The 23,112-nt window shown below is 35.8% G+C and overlaps 1 protein-coding gene across 1 annotated transcript in view; it reads right to left on the reverse strand.

The window, feature by feature from the left end:
* Nucleotides 1-496: 496 nt before the first annotated feature.
* LOC127872208 (ras association domain-containing protein 1-like) overlaps nucleotides 497-23,112 on the reverse strand; it is a 65,726-nt gene continuing 43,110 nt past the window's right edge. Inside the window, exons 4-8 of the mRNA XM_052415537.1 lie at nucleotides 22,845-22,997; nucleotides 20,468-20,706; nucleotides 5,763-5,872; nucleotides 5,150-5,268; nucleotides 497-607 (exon numbers count right to left, since the gene is read on the reverse strand). Coding sequence (XP_052271497.1) covers nucleotides 497-607; nucleotides 5,150-5,268; nucleotides 5,763-5,872; nucleotides 20,468-20,706; nucleotides 22,845-22,997 — 732 coding nt within the window. The remainder of the gene's footprint in view (nucleotides 608-5,149; nucleotides 5,269-5,762; nucleotides 5,873-20,467; nucleotides 20,707-22,844; nucleotides 22,998-23,112) is intronic.

Consider the following 23,112-nt stretch of genomic DNA (forward strand, 5'->3'; position numbering starts at 1 on the left):
TCCTTCAATCTTTAACCACTCCACAGGAATATTTCATACATAGATTCCTGATCATTTTCTATAAAATGTTCTGACTGTACACATCGCTGTAGTAATTCATAAGTTTTAATGAGCATTGTTTACAGTACACAGACTGTCCGTACACAGTACAGTATATCAATGTAATGTCTCTGTCCCCTATTATCAATACTGACCAGTTTGCACAAATCATGAATTGGTCTGCCTTTCTGATGGTCTATAACGGTAAATGTCTGACGAATTAAAATAAATTAAATCTCAAACCATGTCCTGACACTTAACCACTGTAATATAAACCATTAGTTCACTGACTCAATCTTTGACAATCCAATATCACAACGGGTCTATTTCTCGTCACCCCACGGCTTCTCTACAGCTCCACTGCACCTGCCGGCTCAAGACGTTACTCCGCCGCTAGAACGGAGGGCCCGTTTGTGTCTCTCTGTCTCCTGACGTATCTCCTTCATTCTCTGCAGGATCAGCGCCTCATCACCTTGTACTTGTACTTGAGCTGGGCCAGGTATTCCTCCTCCTCCCGGTCCAACACACGCAGGAAGTTACCCAGCTCTGGCACACAGAATGCATCCCACTGAATATAGATAACCAATACATAGAGAATACAGTACACACAGGAAGTTACCCAGCTCTGGCACACAGAACGCATCCCACTGAAATATAGGTAACCAATACATAGAGATTCAGTACTTGAGGAAGTGACCCAGCTCTGGCATGCAGAACGCATCCCATTGAAATATAGGTAACCAATACATAGAGATACAGGACACGCAGGAAGTTACCCAGCTCTGGCACTCAGAACGCATCCCACTGAAATATAGGTAACCACTACATAGACATACAGTACACACAGGAAGTTACCCAGCTCTGGCACGCAGAACGCATCCCACTGAAATATAGGTAACCAATACATAGACATACAGTACACGCAGGAAGTTACCCAGCTCTGGCACGCAGAAAGCATCCCACTGAAATATAGATAACCAATACATAGAGATACAGTACAACGCAGGAAGTTACCCAGCTCTGGCACGCAAACGCATCCCACTGAAATATAGGTAACCAATACATAGAGATACAGTACACGCAGGAAGTTACCCCGCTCTGGCACACAGAACGCATCCCACTGAAATATAGGTAACCAATACATACAGACACAGTACACGCAGAAAGTTACCCAGCTCTGGCACACAGAACCCATCCCACTGAAATATAGGTTACCAATACATAGAGATACAGTACACGCAGGAAGTTACCCAGCTCTGGCACACAGAACGCATCCCACTGAAATATAGGTAACCAATACATAGAGATACAGTACACACAGGAAGTAACCCCGCTCTGGCACACAGAACGCATCCCACTGAAATATAGGTAACCAATACATAGAGATACAGTACACGCAGGGAAGTTACCCAGCTCTGGCACGCAGAATGCATCCCACTGAAATATAGGAAACCAATACATAGAGATACAGTACACACAGGAAGTAACCCAGCTCTGCACTCAGAACTCATCCCACTGAAATAAAGGTAACCAATACATAGAGATACAGTACACGCAGGAAGTTACCCAGCTCTGGCACACAGAATGCATCCCATTGAAATATAGGTAACCAATACATAGAGATACAGTACACACAGGAAGTAACCCAGCTCTGGCACTCAGAACTCATCCCACTGAAATAAAGGTAACCAATACATAGAGATACAGTACACGCAGGAAGTTACCCAGCTCTGGCACACAGAATGCATCCCATTGAAATATAGGTAACCAATACATAGAGATACAGTACACACAGGAAGTTACCCAGCTCTTGCACGCAGATCGCATCCCACTGAAATATAGGTAACCAATACATATAGATACAGTACACGCAGGAAGTTTCCCAGCTCTGGCAATCAGAACGCATCCCACTGAAATATAGGTAACCAATACATAGAGATACAGTACACGCAGGAAGTTACCCAGCTCTGGCACACAGAATGTATTCCACTGAAATATAGGTAACCAATACATAGAGATACAGTACACGCAGGAAGTTACCCAGCTCTGGCACACAGACACATCCCACTGAAATATAGGTAACCAATACATAGAGATACAGTACACGCAGGAAGTAACCCATCTCTGGCACACAGAATGCATCCCACTGAAATATAGGTAACCAATACATAGAGATACAGTACACGCAGGAAGTAACCCTTCTCTGGCACACAGAACGCATCCCACTGAAATATAGGTAACCAATACATAGAGATACAGTACACGCAAGAAGTTACCCAGCTCTGGCACACAGAACACATCCCACTGAAATATAGGTAACCAATACATAGAGATACAGTACACGCAGGAAGTTACCCAGCTCTGGCACACAGAATGCATCCCACTGAAATATAGGTAACCAATACATAGAGATACAGTACACGCAGGAAGTTACCCAGCTCTGGAACGCAGAATGCATCCCACTGAAATATAGGTAACCAATACATAGAGATACAGTACACGCAGGAAGTTACCCAGCTCTGGCACTCAGAACCCATCCCACTGAAAGGAAGGTTAATACTAGTATGTTAGAATCATAGTCATAGAATGGATACAGTAGTCATAGAATGGATACAGTAGTCATAGAATGGATACAGTAGTCATAGAATGGATACAGTAGTAATAGAATGGATACAGTATATGGATACAGAACGCAGCCCACCGAAATGGAGATTACACACTAGGTATAGATACATATTAACAACACATATACTATGTAATATACACAAAATGCATCCCACTGAAATTGAGGTATACACCATGAATAGAAACATAGTCATGTAGTGGATTTAGTGTACAGTGAAAGTGTCCTACTTAAATGAAGGTAACCACAACATACAGAAATTAAGTCAAAGCATGTAGACAGAGTTTATGTCTGAAATGGAGGCAAGCACTAGATACACACAGATTGTTATATCAACACCTGTGAAAATCCTTGGTATGACAAAGCTTGGTTAGAGACACTTTCCATAATATTACTGATACAGTGTCTCTAATCAAGTTTGGATTACAGAAAGATTTTCACAGATATTGAGGCAAAAAGACTTGAATACATGCAAGCAGGGCAATGGACATTAGCCAAACTAGTTATAACATGCATTGGAAAACAAAACATTACTCCCAGTAATCATAACATATGGAATAAAATAAGTCATTTTCTGGATGGTGTTTGTTAGGTGTCTTTTCACAAATGTTCAAACCCTGACATAAACCCCTTCACTTAGGACAAACTCAACTTCAAAACAGGTTGTTACAATCCACTGTTTCACACACATAACATCTGTGAATCTTTGTATTCATTATAGTTAGTTCAATAAAAGTCTGAAAAATGGGTAAAAGTGCCTATTGCCAATGCCAAATATCATTCCCTTTCCCTTTTTGGAAACCTCCTTAAATCTGAATGACTAACTACTGGGTACATGTATTTGTAAGCTGTAAATCAGGATTTTAGATGTATAGATTTGATGACACAAATTACATGTTTATATTTTGCTTGTGACCAGATGCATGTCCAATGTGTCACCTCTTATGACTGTTGATGTTAATGTACTGCTGTTCACACACATCCTCACATGTTTACAATTGTTCCTATTATCAGTTGTTTATCTGTTATCTGTTGTTGTGCTGGTTCTGCTTTAACCCTTTCCCACTCAGAGGAAAAGTGAAAATGGCTGTGTGCAAACAGCATTAAACCAGAACAGCCTGTGAGTAACTCGCAGTCTGTTAAGGTTTTATGCTGTTTGCCACTCATCAGTATCTTAGGGTTGGAAATTAAACCTTTAAAACTTGAATATAGTAAGAAGGTCTTTAATTAAATTTTACTTTCTAGAGGACTACACATGTGTCAAAATATATTCCTAAGTGGTAAATGGTTAAGGGGATCTAATACAAATTCCTATCAGACAAAAAGAGTTAATTGTCTCCCTTATATTAAATATACCCAATCCATTTTTACATTTCTCTCAATGCAGCAAATCTGAACTTCAAACAACACAAAACAAACCTAGCCATGGTTTATTTAGATTGTATCTGTTTAATTTGGCACAGCACCCAGAGCTCAAAGAATATGCTGTAATTAAGAGTTTGGCATTTCACATTTGTTACTAATTTAATTAAGTCTGCAAGTAAAGCAAACAACATGAAATGCTGGTATGATAGGAAAGCTTTACTGAAATGTTCTCTATACACTGAACTTTAGATTTGGTATTTGAAACAGGCATTAAGTTCATAAGAAAATGACAGCAGAGCATCAAATGAAATTGTGGAAGGTTTGAGTCATAGATGATGTAAAAGTTCCAATGTGACCTTTTTTTAATAAAGGATATTTCAATGTCATGAGTGCTGGATTTTTAGAGTTCAAGCACAATTTAATAAATAATATAATTCTAAATACAAATTATTGTGACATAAAGATTAACAGGTTCTGTAAAATATGACTATGCTATCATTATTTTTGTTGTTATTATTATCTTTATTATTTATTATGCTATGAGTGTAAGAAGCACAATCTGTATTTGTTGGTTTCTCACCTGAGTCTTCTTTACATAGTTTAATTAACCTATTGTTTAGACCCTGGGAACAGCACTTGCTTCATGAATCATTTATTCACAATTTTATTATATAGGACAAACTCCCTAAGAATTGTATAAGTATTTTCCCATGTTTGTGTTTTGTATTTAAGACCCTCTTAACTTATTTGTCACTGTAACCCAAGGCTTGCTTTATTTAGGAATGATTTCCTGAAGTACAGTATATTAGTATTTACTGAATGAAAGAGCATGAAGATTAACCCTTAACCATTCCCGCTCCGATGCATATTTGGACCGCTTTACATTCCCTTAGATAATCAAATTAAATCTAAGACATTTCTAACTAGATTAAAGTTTTAAATACTTTATTGCCAACCCTAAGATACTGATGAGCAGCAAACAGCATAACACCTGAACAGCCAAGTTACTCTGCAGGCTGTTCTTGTTCTATGCAGGTTGCCTATTTCACTTCTGAATGAGAAATGGTTCAGACTCTGTGACTGTGTGTACCCACTATGTGACTGTGTGTGCCCACTACTCACATCTATTTCGCCGGTCTCATTCTCCTGAAGCACCAGTCTGTGGTTGTGCACGTTCTCCAGGTCCCAACTGAGGCAGATAGCCAGTGGAGACTCGCTGTCCTTCACACGACGGATACGGGCTGAAATATGGCAAACATAACCCTAGATATCATATTCACAGTATTTCCACTCTGTAACCCTAATCTTTAAATTGAACACTTCTACAATTTATACAAAAACATGAAATCTTCCTTTTCTTGTTAATTTATTTTACCTGACTTGTTTGTATATAAATGTTTTTTATATTGGTAATTAATGTTAACAACATGGTTACAACATGTGCTTTATACAACTGATGCCATAATAATGTTTGAGCTAACAAGCATGTTGTTCTAGTTTTAACCTATCTGATGCACAACCACAATGGAGCAAACAAGCCACCCATAAAATATGCAAACAGTTTACAATAAGCATGTACATGTGTTACCCCCACTTGACAAAAAGTTTGTCTTGACAATATTTATAGTTTATAATTCTTCATGTACAACAATGGCATTTCATGAGTGTATCTACATATCCTATAATTCATTTCCTCACTCCTACATCCCACAGCTGTACCCCATGTGGTACTCACCAATTTTGTTGTTTCTCAGTTCCTGCTCATAGAGGGCAAACTTTCGTGGATGGTCGAGAATGTGGAACTTCTTTAGCAGCAAAGCCACTACCTCCTTCGTTGACTGACCACTGCAAAAACAAAAACTTCAGTCCATAGACCCTAGATGTCAATTATAGTTTAGCCACTACCTCCTTTGTGGACTGGCAACTGTTACAACAACAACAAACATCAGTCCATAGACCCTAGATGTCAACTATAGTTTAGCCACTACCTCCTTTGTGGACTGGCCACTGTTACAACAACAACAAACATCAGTCCATAGACCCTAGATGTCAACTATAGTTTAGCCACTACCTCCTTTGTGGACTGACCACTGTTACAACATCAAACATCAGTCCATAGACCCTAGATGTCAACTATAGTTTAGCCACTACCTGCTTTGTGGACTGACCACTGTAACAACAACAACCTATCATAAACTTTTTTTGTTTCTCATTTTTCAAATTTAACACTGAAAAGACTGAAAAAACTGTGTTGTTGATTAAAGAAAAATGTGCACAATGATACCTTATTTTATACTGTTTCATAAAATGTTCCTTCTTTTTTGGCAAGTTAGTCATTGACAATAGTGAGATGAATAATGAGTTTACAGGCTCAAAATGAATGCTAAACAACAAAAGTACAGGCCATATAACGCAAAAACAAAGGTGAACACTATATTGGAAAATGCACTTTTCTTAGAAAAAGAAATTAGAGTCTTTGGTTCAAAGCTGGTCCAGAAAGATCCCTCTATTTTATAAAAGTCACTTTAAAGGTCGGTTCTTGAAAGATACAGTACAGACACCGTGCACTTAAACAAAAACGCCTGTCCGCGTTGTTCACTTTTCCCGATGGGTGACATTTCACGGGGGACGGACACGCTACTGACCGCATTGTTGGGCGAACACCTGAAATCGCGGCGATTGCATGCTTTCGTTAATGAGAACACTCGTGATCACCACGATGCTGCGCAGCCACCGTAAACACCTGTCTATGAGGGTAATTCACATTTTAAATGTATATGTACAAAAGAAAATCATATACTACATGTAGATATTACATGTATGGGTACTTAAGTTCGAACAGTACTTAAAGTCGGTACAAAGATGGCGACGATCACAGCTTCATTGCTTTATCTGTCCCTTTAACCGATTTTAATCGCTTAGAGGTTAAACGACCTTTGACAGCTAATTGGTGTTAATCTGCTGTGTAATATCAATAAAGGTGTGAAAAACTGGCGAGTCAGTGTATTACTACATGTATTAACTAGAAATGGCGCTGCAGAGGCCGACGCGTATCCCCACCCCGCATGTTTGACTCAGGGGCGCCCCAGGGCTGGTAATGGAGCCATGCAAAGTTATGTTTTGAGGTAAAATGTTTGACTAAATAGTAGCGTCTCAGAAATTTTCTATCACAATCTTGTACACAACAATGAATATGTTGAATTTCATGTCTGTCTTTGATGTGCCTGTTCAAAGTCCATCTTGCTTTAAATTGTTTCTCACACTTTTCCCGCTTCTGACAGATTTTCAGTAATGAGTCTAAAATTGTAATTGAACAAAGTGAAAGTTTCAGCCCTATTATATATTCTTGAGGCTCTATTCCATTAGTTTCTCATGCTTTTTATGCTTGACTGCATTCTATCTCTTCTGTCATATACAGGTGTCCCTTTGCGCCAATATTTTATAATCCGTTGTATAAACATTAGATGGATGAGCTAAACCATTTCATAGATGAGTTAACACAAACAATTGAATACTAAATACAGCTCTGCGCCACTACTGTGTTACTCTATGCACCGCTTTGATTTATTTTATTTTTTTATATCATTTGGAAGGTTATTTACTTACCTCCCTTTAAAGCTTATTACTTCCCTTGGATTTGTTTTTTTTACCTTTGACCTTGAAGGATGACCTTGACCTTAACCTTTAGCCACTCAAAATGTGCAGCTCCATGAGATACACATGCATGCCAAATATCAAGATGCTATCTTCAATATTGCAAAAGTTATGGCCAATGCACCATACACTCTGACCTGGCCCCACCCAAACCCCCATAACTTTTGACCTAGGGGTCAGATCAAAATTCCGAATAGTGCAGGGTCGCACGTATGGTCATAGCTACCATGTGTGTAAGTTTCGAGGTTCTAGTGCTTATAGTGTAGGAGGAGATAGTGGCCAGGACAGACAGACAGACAGACGGCGGAGATAACCACAATATCCCCACGCTTTTCAAAAAGCGTGGGGATAATAATCAGAGCAGTATGTGTAAGAAAAATAAATGAAATAATCCAGACGATTTATTTACATGCTAACGCAGTGTAACAGTTAGTTAACTGATATTCACTTTCATTTTTACCCGTTATCAGAAAGTCCCCGGGAAGCACATACTGCGATTTTTACATACTGCGTACGACCCAATTCAACTTTTTTTTGTACATGATCGTATTGCATTCAATCTAAAAATAAATTTGCTTGTCCAATGAAAGCTGTGTCCCATAATGCACTGTGCTCTTTACACTTCTGAAAAATGGCGTGCAGTAGGCATATCTTGTGTCTATGAAATTCTTAAACATATTTATTGTCATAAATGTTTAAGATTATTTTTCCGTGATATGTGATGTTGTAATTATATTGGATTATCGGATAAATGTGAACTTTAAACAAGAGGGCCATGGGCCCTAAGGCGCTCACCTGAGACCCAAAGGAACTAAACTATTCTGGGAAGGTGGAGTTCAAAATAATAAAAGTACTTCATACAGACGCGCGTACATACTTAACTTGCGTACATACTTAACTTGCGCTTTATAGTTCGATTTTTTAGTGTAAAATCTTCAAAAGAGGACGAATGCTGAGCAGACAGGCGGTAGTACAGACTTAGTGTGCTCTATTATTAAAATACGTTTTCACTGTTTTTGCATTCAAAGTTATTTAGAACAATGATACTCTGATTTTCAAGTAATACTGCATTTCACATATTATACATGACATCTGTATATAAAATTAATTAGAATTATGGTATTTCTGACTTTCACATAATACTGTATTTCACATATCATCCATGTAAGCCTACATGACTTTTGTATATCAATCTGTATATATGATTTAAAATGAAATTTCATACTTCATTTAAGAGTTAATTGTTGTTAATTGTTCTCATTTGTTAGTGTTGTTTGTAAACAATTCCTCTACGCTTCTACTCTTTATTTACAACCAATGCAAAACTAAAATGCATTTTAATTGTGAAATCTATTCTCAAATATAAGCTGCATTTAATATCACAAGTATCGCAAATAGTTGGTTTTAAGTACATTTTCTCTATCTCTTTAATTCTTGAACAAAGTATATCTGTGATATGATATGTGTATATGTAAACACGATAGTTTTTTGTCAATAAATGTTTAACAGTAAAGTTGGAGAATATTTCAATCTTTTTTTTATTGATCAATATATTTTAATTTTAACAACAGTTGTTGCCTAAGCTGTAAAGGACATTTTTATGTACATATCTTTACTTTTTCTTCTTGATATTCATAATATACACTGAGGCTTTGTGATAGTAATAAGTTAAATAATAGCCATATTGAGTAGGTTCAATCAGGCATCACTGTACTTAAAGCTAAGAAATATGAAATATCACGCCCATTAAATTTATATATATTGTATAAACCTTTCTTGGAAATATATAAGAACTAAATTTTTCTATTTCAAGAGCTTGCTTCAATGTTGTAATTTACATTAAATACGGAAATAAATGCCAGACAGATGTATTTATGTGTTTATCTCTATATTGATACCACTGTATAGCAATTGCTGTTCCATGCTGTTCAATGCAAAGGGCTGTAAATAAGGGGTAAGGCATCAAGCAACTGTCAGAGATAATGAGGTACCTGCTGTGGCTAATGGTTATTTCATTGGTCTGTGGTCATTAAATTACATGCAACAAAATGTGTGAAAAGTGGCCAGCACAGGAAAGTGGGGCCTGACTCTAAACTGTTATATACAATTGTTTCTCCCCTAAGTAATTTTCTGTGAAATCAATATTACTACTTAAATTTTGAGATTTTTTAAAGGGTTTTCAGATGGCAAAAATATGTTTGTTGCACTTCCTCCCCAACCAATCATAAACATAATAATCATCTTCAGAAAGGAAAAAAAAAATTTTTTTAAAAAATTGGCAATTTAACTGTATATCTTAATGGCAGAATTAATACTCACATGACTTCATGGAGATCATGAATATCATAATATGCATAAATTTCATTCAACATGTACATCGATAACGTCATAGTAGAGTGTAAACAAGGTTACACTATATAGCCATTTAAAGCCATTTTTTTCAACAGACCGCAACCATAAAGGAACTCGGCCTAGATATCATAACAAGATATCCATAAAACCAATGTTTGGACCAAGTTTCATGATGATTGGACAAAAAAAATGTGACTTCTTGAGTGTTCACAAGCTTTTTTACTATTCAAAGATAAGGAAAAAGACCCCCTCCCGGCGGCCATGTTTTTTTTACCGATCCGAACAATTTTTAAACTCAACCGTCGTATCAAGCAAACAAATGTTCTGACCAAATTTCATATAGCTTCGGCAAAAAATGTTTCTTATAGACTGTTCACATGTTTTCACTATATAAATATACAGTAACATATAGAGAACACTGCCCCACCCCCTGGCGGCCATGTTTTTCAAATGTTCACGACTATTTTCAAACTCACGAGATATCCACATAACCAATGTTTTGACCAAATTTCATGATGATTAGGCAAAAAATATGACTTCTAGAGTGTTCACAAGCTTTTTTACTTTATAAATATAAGGAAAAAGACCCCCCCCCTGGCGGCCATGTTTTTTTACTGATCCGAACCATTTTTGAACTCAATCTTCGTATCCAGGAAACAAATGTTCTGACCAAATGTCATGAAGATTGGACCAAAAATGTGACTTCTAGAGTGTTCACATGTTTTTACTATATACATATTTTCACTATATACATATAGAGAAAACTGCCCCGCCCCCTGGCGGCCATGTTTTTTCACCGATCTGGACCATTTTCGAACTCGTCCGAGATATCAATGGAACCAATAATTTGACCAAGTTTCATGATGATTGGGCAAAAATTGTGACTTCTAGAGTGTTCAGAAGGTTTCTCTATAGCCATATAAGGAATACTGCCCCGCCCCCTGGCAGGCATGTTTTTCAATGGACCGAAACCATTTTTAAACTCAACCAACATATCATTAAGACAAACATTTCCACAAAGTTACATGAAGATTGGGCATCAAATGTGACTTCTACAGTGGTCACAAGGTTTTTCTTTTTTTGACCTAGTGACCTAGTTTTTGACCCAGCATAACCCAGTTTCGAACTCGGTCGAGGTATCATTGGGACAAATGTTCTGACCAAGTTTCATGAAGATCGGACGATAAATGTGGCCTCTAGCATGTTCACAAGGCAATTTGTTGACTACTGACACACGACGGACAAAAGGCGATCACAATAGCTCACGATGAGCACGTTGTGCTCACGTGAGCTAAAAAGCGGCATGTATACAGTTATAGATACGATTGGGTTTATTAGCCACAGTATTTAAACAATACCTTTATGTTCAATTACTTTATTTATAGCGAACACGATGAACACCGCGGTAGATATTATGTGTCCGCGGTGATTTGCGGTGTTTGACTCATGGTAAATGGCCCCAGCGACATTTGATCTGAACACCCGTCGGGGGGTTCATATTGGTAAGCAAATACAGTGAGATGAACACCGCGGCGAGTGGTGATTGTTTTAGTACACAGTGTCTGTACTATTTCATTCAAAGAACTTGTATTTGACACACACTAAAAAGTTTCTGAACATAATTTTATTTCCTTCTTTACCATTTCTTCATTTATATATTTATTTTACTTTATTTACTTTTTTCTGTAAAAAAATCAAACAAATCAAACTTCATTAACAAGCTAAACCCAGTGCATTATATTCAAAATAAGTAGCCATCGATATTCAAGAGATATTTAAAGATTGTATGGCAAAGGTCCATACATAACAAGACTGATTACTCCTAGACTAGATAAGATAAATTGGCAAAACAGTTATAATATTAGCAATGACGCACACAAATAACATTCAAAAATACTTTACCTTTTATTAACACAATTTTGTTAATAATCAGAAAAAGATCAATTGCCAAATCTTATCAGACAAAGCTGCAAATTGGCACAAACAGCAAAATGAGATATCAGCAATTTGAACATTTGAATGATTAATGAATGTTAATGTGATACATCAAATATGTTCTATTCTACCATGGCACGTGACTTGTTTTCTATATGCAAAGAAGGAAAACTACTGATGGTTAATTCCTACACATCGGTACTCCATACCGTTGGTTATTACCGCAATAACCAACGGTTATCCGTCGATTATTTCTTAATTAACCCTTTCCCTCTCAGGAGCAAAGTGAGAATGGCCAAAAAAGAAAGGCTGAGTTCTAATCTGGGTCATGTGTGTCCAAAACTAGGTGACCAGGGAATGTTTTAACTGTTGGTTTTCCTAGAACTCTTCAGGTGAGCTCTTCAGTGCCATCATGGCCTTCGTACTTCTAAGATTTGTTATTTGTGTTTGATCATGCCCCAGTTAACAAACAAGTAGTAGCTTCAACCAAGTCTGAAGTCCATTTCTGTCCGTTACTGACGCCAAACACAAATAACAAATCTTAGCAGTACGAGGGCCATGATGGCACTGAAGAGCTCACCTGAAGAGTTCTAGGAAAACCAACATGTAAAACATTTCCTGGTCACCTAGTTTTGGACACACATGACCCAGATTAGAACTCAGCCTTTCTTTTTTGAAGATAAACATAGGAACCACTTTCATCTAGATTGAGTAGTTAATGTGGCCTCTACATTGATAACAGCTTTATCTATGATTTCACCTGGGGACCTTGTTTTTGGACATGCGCAATAAAGATTAAAACTCTGCCTAGATATTGTCAAGAAAAACATTGTGAGTAAGTTTCATCAAGATTGGATGAGAAATGTGGCCTCTAGGGTGATAGAGAGCTAAATGTTAATGCAACCTAAGTACGATGACGAATGCTGGACACAGAATGATTACAATAACTCACATGAGTAGCTCCTGCTCAGGTGACCTTTTAAAATAAATTATGGAGCTTAATATCAGCAGCACACCTCTCTACCTGTTAAACTCCAAAATTGATGCCATTATATATATTTATTTTTTTCCCTTATACCTTGTATGTTTATCTTTGTTAAGAAGTTCTGTCAGACATTAAACTTACCAATTATTTAAGATTTGTATCCTGCCTGTTACAATTGATAACGAGCTCTCATATTCAATTTCTCAACATATGTTTATAAGATTTCAATTTGATCTTAATGCAATTTACAGATATGTATCTAGGGAGGGTGGAGAGTGACTTGAAGAATAATTGTCACGGTGCCAAGGCAAATGGAACAGCATGTAGCAAACCACACAACATCCTCCTATCTCTTGCTTGTGGAATTTGTCCAGAAAAAAATTAAATTAAAAAATATCAATACAGAAATATATTACCATAGGCAGACTATGTATCTACCTAATTCATAGTAATGAACAATTCATAGAAATGAACAATTCATAGTAATGAACAATTCATAGTAATGAACAATTCATAGTAATGAACAATTCATAGTAATGAACTTTATAATGAAGTTTTAGATCTATCATGCAATTGTATTAGACTTTTTGCAGGGAGTTAACCAGAATTTTTTTTGGGAAGTTATTGTCCTTTTTAAATAATATATGACTTTCGATATTGTTAGTTTTGATTAAACAAGAACTATCTTTACAAAAAGATATATGGCCTTGATTGAGGTTGGTGTTGATGAAAGATCAAAATTATATCAATGAGATCAAAGATAGCGAATGCCTTTTCTTCACAGTTTATTTCATGGTCTGCATTTGATATTGTCCAAGAACTAATATAAATTTAATTACATGACAGACCAGTCATGTTACAACTAATTAAATTCAGGGATGTTAGTCTGTTTGTCAGACATATTGCTACATGTAGGTAGATAAAAGGGTGGTAAAAATTCATTTTTTTCTCAATAGTTACACTCTGAAGGTGATTGCCCAATAGGACACAGAACTCATACCCATGTATCAAAGCATTTGACTTCTCATAACAAGGAGTCAATTTTCAACAGCTTTATCTACACTCTCAGGTCAATACCCTTCCACATAATTCTTACAGGGGGAAAAGCACTTTTCAAACAAAGATCTTCTTTGAAGAAAGGAATTACACAGGAAGCTGTCATCAAGCAATCCATATGTTTAACAAAATTATTCTAATGGGTTCACTTTAGTGAGTATAATGTTTGATAGAACAACAACAATAGATGTTTTGTGGAATATTCTGTTGTCTGCCATGTTTCTGATTTGTGACAATGAGATCCCTGGTTCAATCCCCTCTTAGGGAGAGTTCTTAAGCACTTAAGCACTTTCCAAAGACATCAAGTACTGGTTTTTCCCAGGATATGGACTCCAGAGGGTCTCGAACAGCCTAAGGCTTTGATGCAATAAAGTTCATAATAATTCTAAGTGATAAAACAACAATTCACAATAACAAAATATTAATTGTAAATTACATGATTGGATGTGACACAATTTAACTGAAAACCGGCATGGGTAAAATGGGCTTGAACTTTTGCCCATCATGTTGTAAACAACAGTGCTATTAACAAGAAATGTGACAGAACTTAGTGATAACATTAAGTGCTCTTTCATAATTCTTCCAATCTGGAGAAAGTTAACTGAAGAGAATAAAAATGTATGTAGCTTTTTAAAGATAAATGAGGTGATGTCAAAAGTCGATTATATAGGCATTCATTGAATAATAAAAACCATAATCAAAGATGGCTATGACAAAATTGTTTTTCTGAGGCATGTCCAATTTTTTTCTGGTAATAAAACACAAACTTGGACATCTTTATATAATTCCATCACCAGTCTTTTGTTAAAAGAAAACGTCTCTTAAAATATTTGTCATTGTATATCAGTTAATAAAAAACAATTTGGAGTCTGCTGAAACGGAATGAAACAAGGTTGGATTTCAACTTTACAAAACATTCTGAATGTTGATTAGTTTTTTAATTCATATAGTTTCACCAGTGTTTGTTTTGTTAATTAAACAAACAAAAATTAAGCTTTCCCAATTTTCTTGTTATATTTTGTTACATATCTAAATTAAAATACATAAGCCAATTCGTTAATATTATTTCATGACTATCACATTACTTTTCTGTCACACTCATTTTGTGTTCATAATATTTCTAGTAATCCCAGTTCTGACACTGTAAAACCAGCATTTTAGTATGCATACAGGTGACACCTCAGAGTTTATTCTTTGACAAAATTGTTATTTATGGCCATTTAGAGTTGAAGAGCTAACATTAATTTCTGTCACACTGTGTACTTTAAATGAACTTTATCTGACAATTTTCGACCTAATCTGAGGGCTGCATATACCTGCCCAGATTTAGAGATTACCTGTGCAAATCAGTTCATTTTATGATAACATCTCCACTTAACACATGGCATTATTGTTCTTATTAAATCAAATGAACTTACAGTACAAAAAATGTCATTGGCAAACATAAATGCTAAATACAAAAACAAAAAAATATATTTTGTTGAAATGACAAAAAAATAAAGTTTAAACATTTAATACTGTGGCTTGGTAGAGGATGTATGTATGGCTCGTGTGTACTACTGTTATTGCTAACATTGACATTATTTCTCATCTGTTTATTGCTTCATAAGAGTACTAAATAAATAATTCCCAATATCAAAATATACCATAGATTTAAAAATCTACATTGATACCTTCAGAATGTATGATAACATTATATTGGAAAACAAAAATAAAAACATTCTTCTCATTAGTAATCAAATATTTTCAGCATTGTTTTTCTCCAAAATTACCGGACCCCTTCAGAATTAACCATGCACCTATTCTAAAAATGCACTAGACCCTTCTCTTTTAAAAACTATGAAGAAAAATCATATTATAAAATTAAAATACCCCGTAACAATCTGTCATTATTTGTCAGAATATTGTTCCAAAACAACACAATAGCACTGTTTTACAAATGAAATTTGAGTAGACACCATATGTAACCGTTTAAAAATATATCTCGTCTCCAATTTACAAAATTGCCTCCACTTTAATGACTGCTAATCGTGCACAACATATGTCTTCACTACTTCAGCTACTACGTATACAACAGCCATACAAATCCTTACTTTACTCAAATCAGTTGAAAACTACATCTGCTGATCTTCTATTTTAATACTGCCTAATTAACTGATTTCATTTCCAGTTATTAACAAGTATGGTTCAATGGTTCAGACAATAAGATTTTAAACAGAAAGTTTTCTTTTTGTATTTTTTACAGTGGGTGGGGAACAAACTGAAATTAGGTATTTGACGTAAGATGAACTGGCACCCTTACTTAAATCCATTTACAGAAGAAAACGTTCTGGCCACCATAATTGAAAATCCTAAAGAAAACTGCGAGTGGTTATAATTAAAAACAACAATTTTTGTTCAGTGTTTTTTTCCATCACTCAACAAAACAAAAATCAGTGACTCATAAGAAAATGAAACAATATAAATATGTAATTGCCTGTAAGGCCAGAGGCTTTCAAATAGTTAAAATATGGTACCTATGTAAGCATTAAATATGTCTATGTGACCTTTTGAAATATGTTTTTGTCACACAGTAAACACTGAAAGTATGAGTCACAGGTGGTTTCACAATCAGTGTGTGTAGAATAGTTGACTTTAAACAAGCACAAAACTTAAGAAAGAACATGTTCATAAGGAAATTATCTGTGACTGAATGACAACTAGTGCAATATTGTCAATTGTCTAATGTGGTATTAACAATGAGAATCAGATACTTACAAGGTTAAATCAATGACTCATATCCTAAGCTACTTTATTCTTTGCCACTGTGCCAAGATTTCTTCCTTACCGAGTCATTTAGGTTCATACTATTTGTTTGATAAAGGTCTCCTACTGCCAACAAGCAAAATGAAATGTCTCTAGATCATCAAGTCATTGTCTCTAGATCATCACGTCATTGTCTCTAGATCATCATGTCATAGTCTCTAGATCATCATGTCATTGTCTCTAGATCATCAAGTCATTGTCTCTAGATCATCAAGTCATTGTCTCTAGATCATCAAGTCATTGTCTCTAGATCATCAAGTCATTGTCTCTAGATCATCAAGTCATTGTCTCTAGATCATCATGTCATTGTCTCTATATCATCATGTCATAGTCTCTAGATCATCATGTCATTGTCTCTAGATCATCAAGTCATTGTCTCTAGATCATCAAGTCATTGTCTCTAGATCATCAAGTCATTGTCTCTAGATCATCAAGTCATTGTCTCTAGATCATCAAGTAATTGTCTCTAGATCATCATGTCATTGTCTCTAGATCATCAAGTCATTGTCTCTAGATCATCAAGTCATTGTCTCTAGATCATCATGTCATTGTCTCTAGATCATCATGTCATTGTCTCTAGATCATCAAGTCATTGTCACTAGATCATCAAGTCATTGTCTCTAGATCATCAAGTCATTGTATCTAGATCATCAAGTCATTGTCACTAGATCATCATGTCATTGTCTCTAGATCATCAAGTCATTGTCACTAGATCATCATGTCATTGTCTGTAGATCATCATGTCATTGTCTCTAGATCATCAAGTCATTGTCTCTAGATCATCATGTCATTGTCTCTAGATCATCAAGTCATTGTCTCTAGATCATCATGTCATTGTCTCTAGATCATCAAGTCATTGTCTCTAGATCATCAAGTCATTGTCTCTAGATCATCAAGTCATTGTCTCTAGATCATCATGTCATTATCTCTAGATCATCAAGTCATTGTCTCTAGATCATCAAGTCATTGTCTCTAGATCATCAAGTCATTGTCTCTAGATCATCAAGTCATTGTCTCTAGATCATCAAGTCATTGTCTCTAGATCATCAAGTCATTGTCTCTAGATCATCAAGTCATTGTCTCTAGATCATTAAGTCATTGTCACTAGATCATCAAGTCATTGCATCTAGATCATCATGTCATTGCCTCTAGATCATCAAGTCATTGTCTCTAGATCATCATGTCATTGTCTCTAGATCATCATGTCATTGTCTCTAGATCATCAAGTCATTGTCTCTAGATCATCATGTCATTGTCTCTAGATCATCATGTCATTGTCTCTAGATCATCAAGTCATTGTCTCTAGATCATCAAGTCAGTGTCTCTAGATCATCAAGTCATTGTCTCTAGATCATCAAGTCATTGTCTCTAGATCATTAAGTCATTGTCACTAGATCATCAAGTCATTGCATCTAGATCATCATGTCATTGCCTCTAGATCATCAAGTCATTGTCTCTAGATCATCATGTCATTGTCTCTAGATCAACATGTCATTGTCTCTAGATCATCAAGTCATTGTCTCTAGATCATCATGTCATTGTCTCTAGATCATCATGTCATTGTCTCTAGATCATCATGTCATTGTCTCTAGATCATCAAGTCATTGTCTCTAGATCATCAAGTTATTGTATCTAGATCATCATGTCATTGTCTCTAGATCATCAAGTCATTGTCTCTAGATCATCAAGTCATTGTCTCTAGATCATCATGTCATTGTCTCTAGATCATCATGTCATTGTCTCTAGATCATCATGTCATTGTCTCTAGATCATCAAGTCATTGTCTCTAGATCATTAAGTCATTGTCTCTAGATCATCAAGTCATTGTCTCTAGATCATCAAGTCATTGTCTCTAGATCATTAAGTCATTGTCTCTAGATCATCAAGTCATTGTCTCTAGATCATCATGTCATTGTCTCTAGATCATCAAGTCATTGTCTCTAGATCATCATGTCATTGTCTCTAGATCATCAAGTCATTGTCACTAGATCATCAAGTCATTGTCTCTAGATCATCAAGTCATTGTCTCTAGATCATCATGTCATTGTCTCTAGATCATCATGTCATTGTCTCTAGATCATCAAGTCATTGTCTCTAGATCATCAAGTCATTGTCACTAGATCATCATGTCATTGTCTCTAGATCATCATGTCATTGTCTCTAGATCCTCATGTCATTGTCTCTAGATCATCAAGTCATTGTCTCTAGATCATCAAGTCATTGTCTCTAGATCATCAAGTCATTGTCACTAGATCATCATGTCATTGTCTCTAGATCATCATGTCATTGTCTCTAGATCATCATGTCATTGTCTCTAGATCATCATGTCATTGTCTCTAGATCATCATGTCATTGTCTCTAGATCATCAAGTCATTGTCTCTAGATCATCAAGTCATTGTCTCTAGATCATCAAGTCATTGTCTCTAGATCATCAAGTCATTGTCTCTAGATCATCATGTCATTGTCTCTAGATCATCATGTCATTGTATCTAGATCATCAAGTCATTGTCTCTAGATCATCATGTCATTGTCTCTAGATCATCAAGTCATTGTCTCTAGATCATCAAGTCATTGTCTCTAGATCATCAAGTCATTGTCACTAGATCATCAAGTCATTGTCTCTAGATCATCAAGTCATTGTCTCTAGATCATCAAGTCATTGTCTCTAGATCATCATGTCATTGTCTCTAGATCATCAAGTCATTGTCTCTAGATCATCAAGTCATTGTCTCTAGATCATCATGTCATTGTCTCTAGATCATCATGTCATTGTCACTAGATCATCATGTCATTGTCACTAGATCATCAAGTCATTGTCACTAGATCATCAAGTCATTGTCTCTAGATCATCAAGTCATTGTCTCTAGATCATCAAGTCATTGTCTCTAGATCATCATGCCATTGTCTCTAGATCATCAAGTCATTGTCTCTAGATCATCAAGTCATTGTCTCTAGATCATCAAGTCATTGTCTCTAGATCATCATGTCATTGTCTCTAGATCATCAAGTCATTGTCACTAGATCAAGTCATTGTTTCTAGATCATCATGTCATTGTCTCTAGATCATCATGTCATTGTCTCTAGATCATCAAGTCATTGTCTCTAGATCATCAAGTCATTGTCTCTAGATCATTAAGTCATTGCACTTATTGTCTCAAGATCATCACATCATTGCACTCATTGTCTGTTTGCCAATGCACATTTGAACTTTAACCCTTAAGTAATCAAAATGAACACACTGGTGATAAGTTGTTGCATTTAAAACTTACTCAAGTTACACTAGCTACACTTGATTTTAGTTGGTGCAAATCCTCTAAACTTTTAAAAGAGATTAATTTGGTGACAAATACAACAAAATACATGAAGTAAAATATAAAATGGCTCTATACCAACTAAGCCAAGCCACAAAAGCCGTATTGAGTTTGGTATGCAATAATTCGAGTAGCGCAGTTGTCACTTACTGTGTCTAATAACATTCATTCATACAGTAATCTGTTAAGAATATGTAAAGCCTGACCAGGAAATGCTATATCAGATTAACTGATCACCTTCATATTATTATACTGATATATAAATTAATAAGTGGGAAACTACAAAACAAAACATTTTCCTATGTCCACAATGCTAATACAAATTGTATTTCCAATGTTACCTGTGCGCATGTATGGAGCGTACAGTGTCACGTGGCATGTAGAAGGAGATATTTTGCGTGTTCTGTTCCACAATGTGTTCTCGTGTGAGCACCTCATATATCGAAGGTGGGCGGGCCCCAAGAGACATGCTGATTGGTCGCACCAGATTCAGAACAACCTTGATAAAGCCCTGGAATGGTTCTGTCTTCATGTCTACATCTGCATCCTTGTCATAAGTACTTGTGTCCTCCCTTTCTCGCTGGAAATTGAGGCAAACTGGTATGCATGTGTAAGAATCAAATATCGTTTTATTACATAAATGAACCTCACTCTGTGTGGGTTTTATCCATGTGCATAAAATTTCATCCCAGATTAGCCTGTGCAGTCTGGGCATGCTAATCTAGAACAACACTTTCCATTTTTATGATATTCTCATTTAAACAAAATCTCTTCTTAGAAAAAATTCAGTTGAGGCAGACTGCAGATTATCAGACTGCACAAGCTAATCTGACACTTTACACACAATATGTATTGAACCCTCTATTGACAGAGCTAGACACTTTACGCACAATATGTATTGAACCCTCTATTGACAGAGCTAGACACTTTACGCACAATATGTATGTAACCCTCTATTGACAGAGCTAGACACTTTACGCACAATATGTATGTAACCCTCTATTGACAGAGCTAGGCTGGAAACACACTTTACGCAATATAATTGAACCCTCTATTGACAGAGCTAGACACTTTACCCACAATATGTATTGAACCCTCTATTGACAGAGCTAGACACTTTACCCACAATATGTATTTAACCCTCTATTGACAGAGCTAGACACTTTACACACAATATGTATTTAACCCTCTATTGACAGAGCTAGGCTGGAAACACACTTTACGCAATATTATTGAACCCTCTATTGACAGAGCTAGACACTTTACCCACAATATGTATTTAACCCTCTATTGACAGAGCTAGGCTGGAAACACACTTTACGCACAATATGTATTGAACCCTCAATTGACAGAGCTAGACACTTTACACACAATATGTATTTAACCCTCTATTGACAGAGCTAGACACTTTACACACAATATGTATTTAACCCTCTATTGACAGAGCTAGACACTTTACACACAATATGTATTGAACCCTCTATTGACAGAGCTAGACACTTTACACACAATATGTATTGAACCCTCTATTGACAGAGCTAGACACTTTACACACAATATGTATTGAACCCTCTATTGACACAGCTAGGATAATATGTATATGTAAGAAAGGAATATCAATTAATTAAACAATTAGAATTATAGTACTTGTTCTTTAAACACTTACATTGATACTCTTTTTTCCCTGAGGAAAGCCTAGGTGTACTTAATAAAATAAATGCATTATTTTTGAGAATGCGTCCAGGAGTTTTTCAAGATTGCATGAAATAAAAGTTTTCTAAAAATGTTTTGAAATCTGTCATTAAGTTCTTTAAATTGATTTATGTAAGCATCAGAACTAAAGAGCTCCAGTATAAAACAAGGATACAATTGAAAAAAAGAAATAAATAATACTCCACACCCGGGCTCGAACCATCAACACTTGAAGTAACAGTCAAGCGCTTAAATTACTTGGCACACATTCTCAGATTATGATGTATTGTATACTTTATATAAGCAATCCATGCATGGTCACAAAATATATCTATAACAACAAAACTTTCCAAATTATCCAAACATTTCACATTTGTCACGCTTTATAATTTTAAGGTTTTTAAATCTTCAAAAGATGCATATAATGGGTATTTTAGAGCCTGGTAAATGTTAAGTTTTAATGTTTCCATGCAAATAACATAACTACAACTGAAATCTGCAAATCTGAAACGATTTTGTCAATTTACCCCAATGTGGAAATGTCCCTTTAAAAGATCCTTAATACTTAACATAAACCATGTTATCATTGTATTATATTAAATTTAAATGTTATGATTTATTACCATAGTCTGTGATCTTTTAACTTGAAATCCCAATCAACCAAACAACCAGTTGATAAATCACATCTTACATATAAATCCTCTCATTTTCAAACAATTTTGCTGCAAATAGTTGATAAATAAAGGACACGTCACTTGAGTATCTCTCAATAAGAAGCAAAATCACTTGAATAAGAAATAAACAGATTTACATGTACCAATATTGAAAGTCACTAAAATCTATACAAAAATATTAGTTCAGGTTCAATAAATCGTCTTAATCAATAAAACATAATTTACCATTACTTGCAAAAGCCGCAGACAGGAGAAATTGTGAATATTAGATTCAATATTCATTCCTTGTCCTTTCCCATCAAACAATCTCACCAGTGCAAAGTTAGCACCCTGAACAAGCCTACAAACTCACCAGTGCAAAGTTAGCCCCCTGAACAAGCCTGTTGAACTCGGCTATGCGTTTGCGCAGCTCTTCCCGGTTCAGCGTGGCCTCACTTGGTTTTGGCGGCAGTTTCTCATCGGGGATCGTACCCGAACGGTACCCCGAGTCTGTCTCATCTTTTTCCTGAGAAACATGCAGGGAACTAGTAAAGGTAAGGCGCTGTATTTACTTGTGAACAATTTAACAGGAGACTTGAGCTTCCTGGCCCAGGATTTTGAAGTTTGGCTAATGAATATTA

The sequence above is a fragment of the Dreissena polymorpha genome, chromosome 3 (genome assembly GCF_020536995.1).
Source record: "Dreissena polymorpha isolate Duluth1 chromosome 3, UMN_Dpol_1.0, whole genome shotgun sequence".
NCBI lineage: Eukaryota > Metazoa > Mollusca > Bivalvia > Myida > Dreissenidae > Dreissena > Dreissena polymorpha.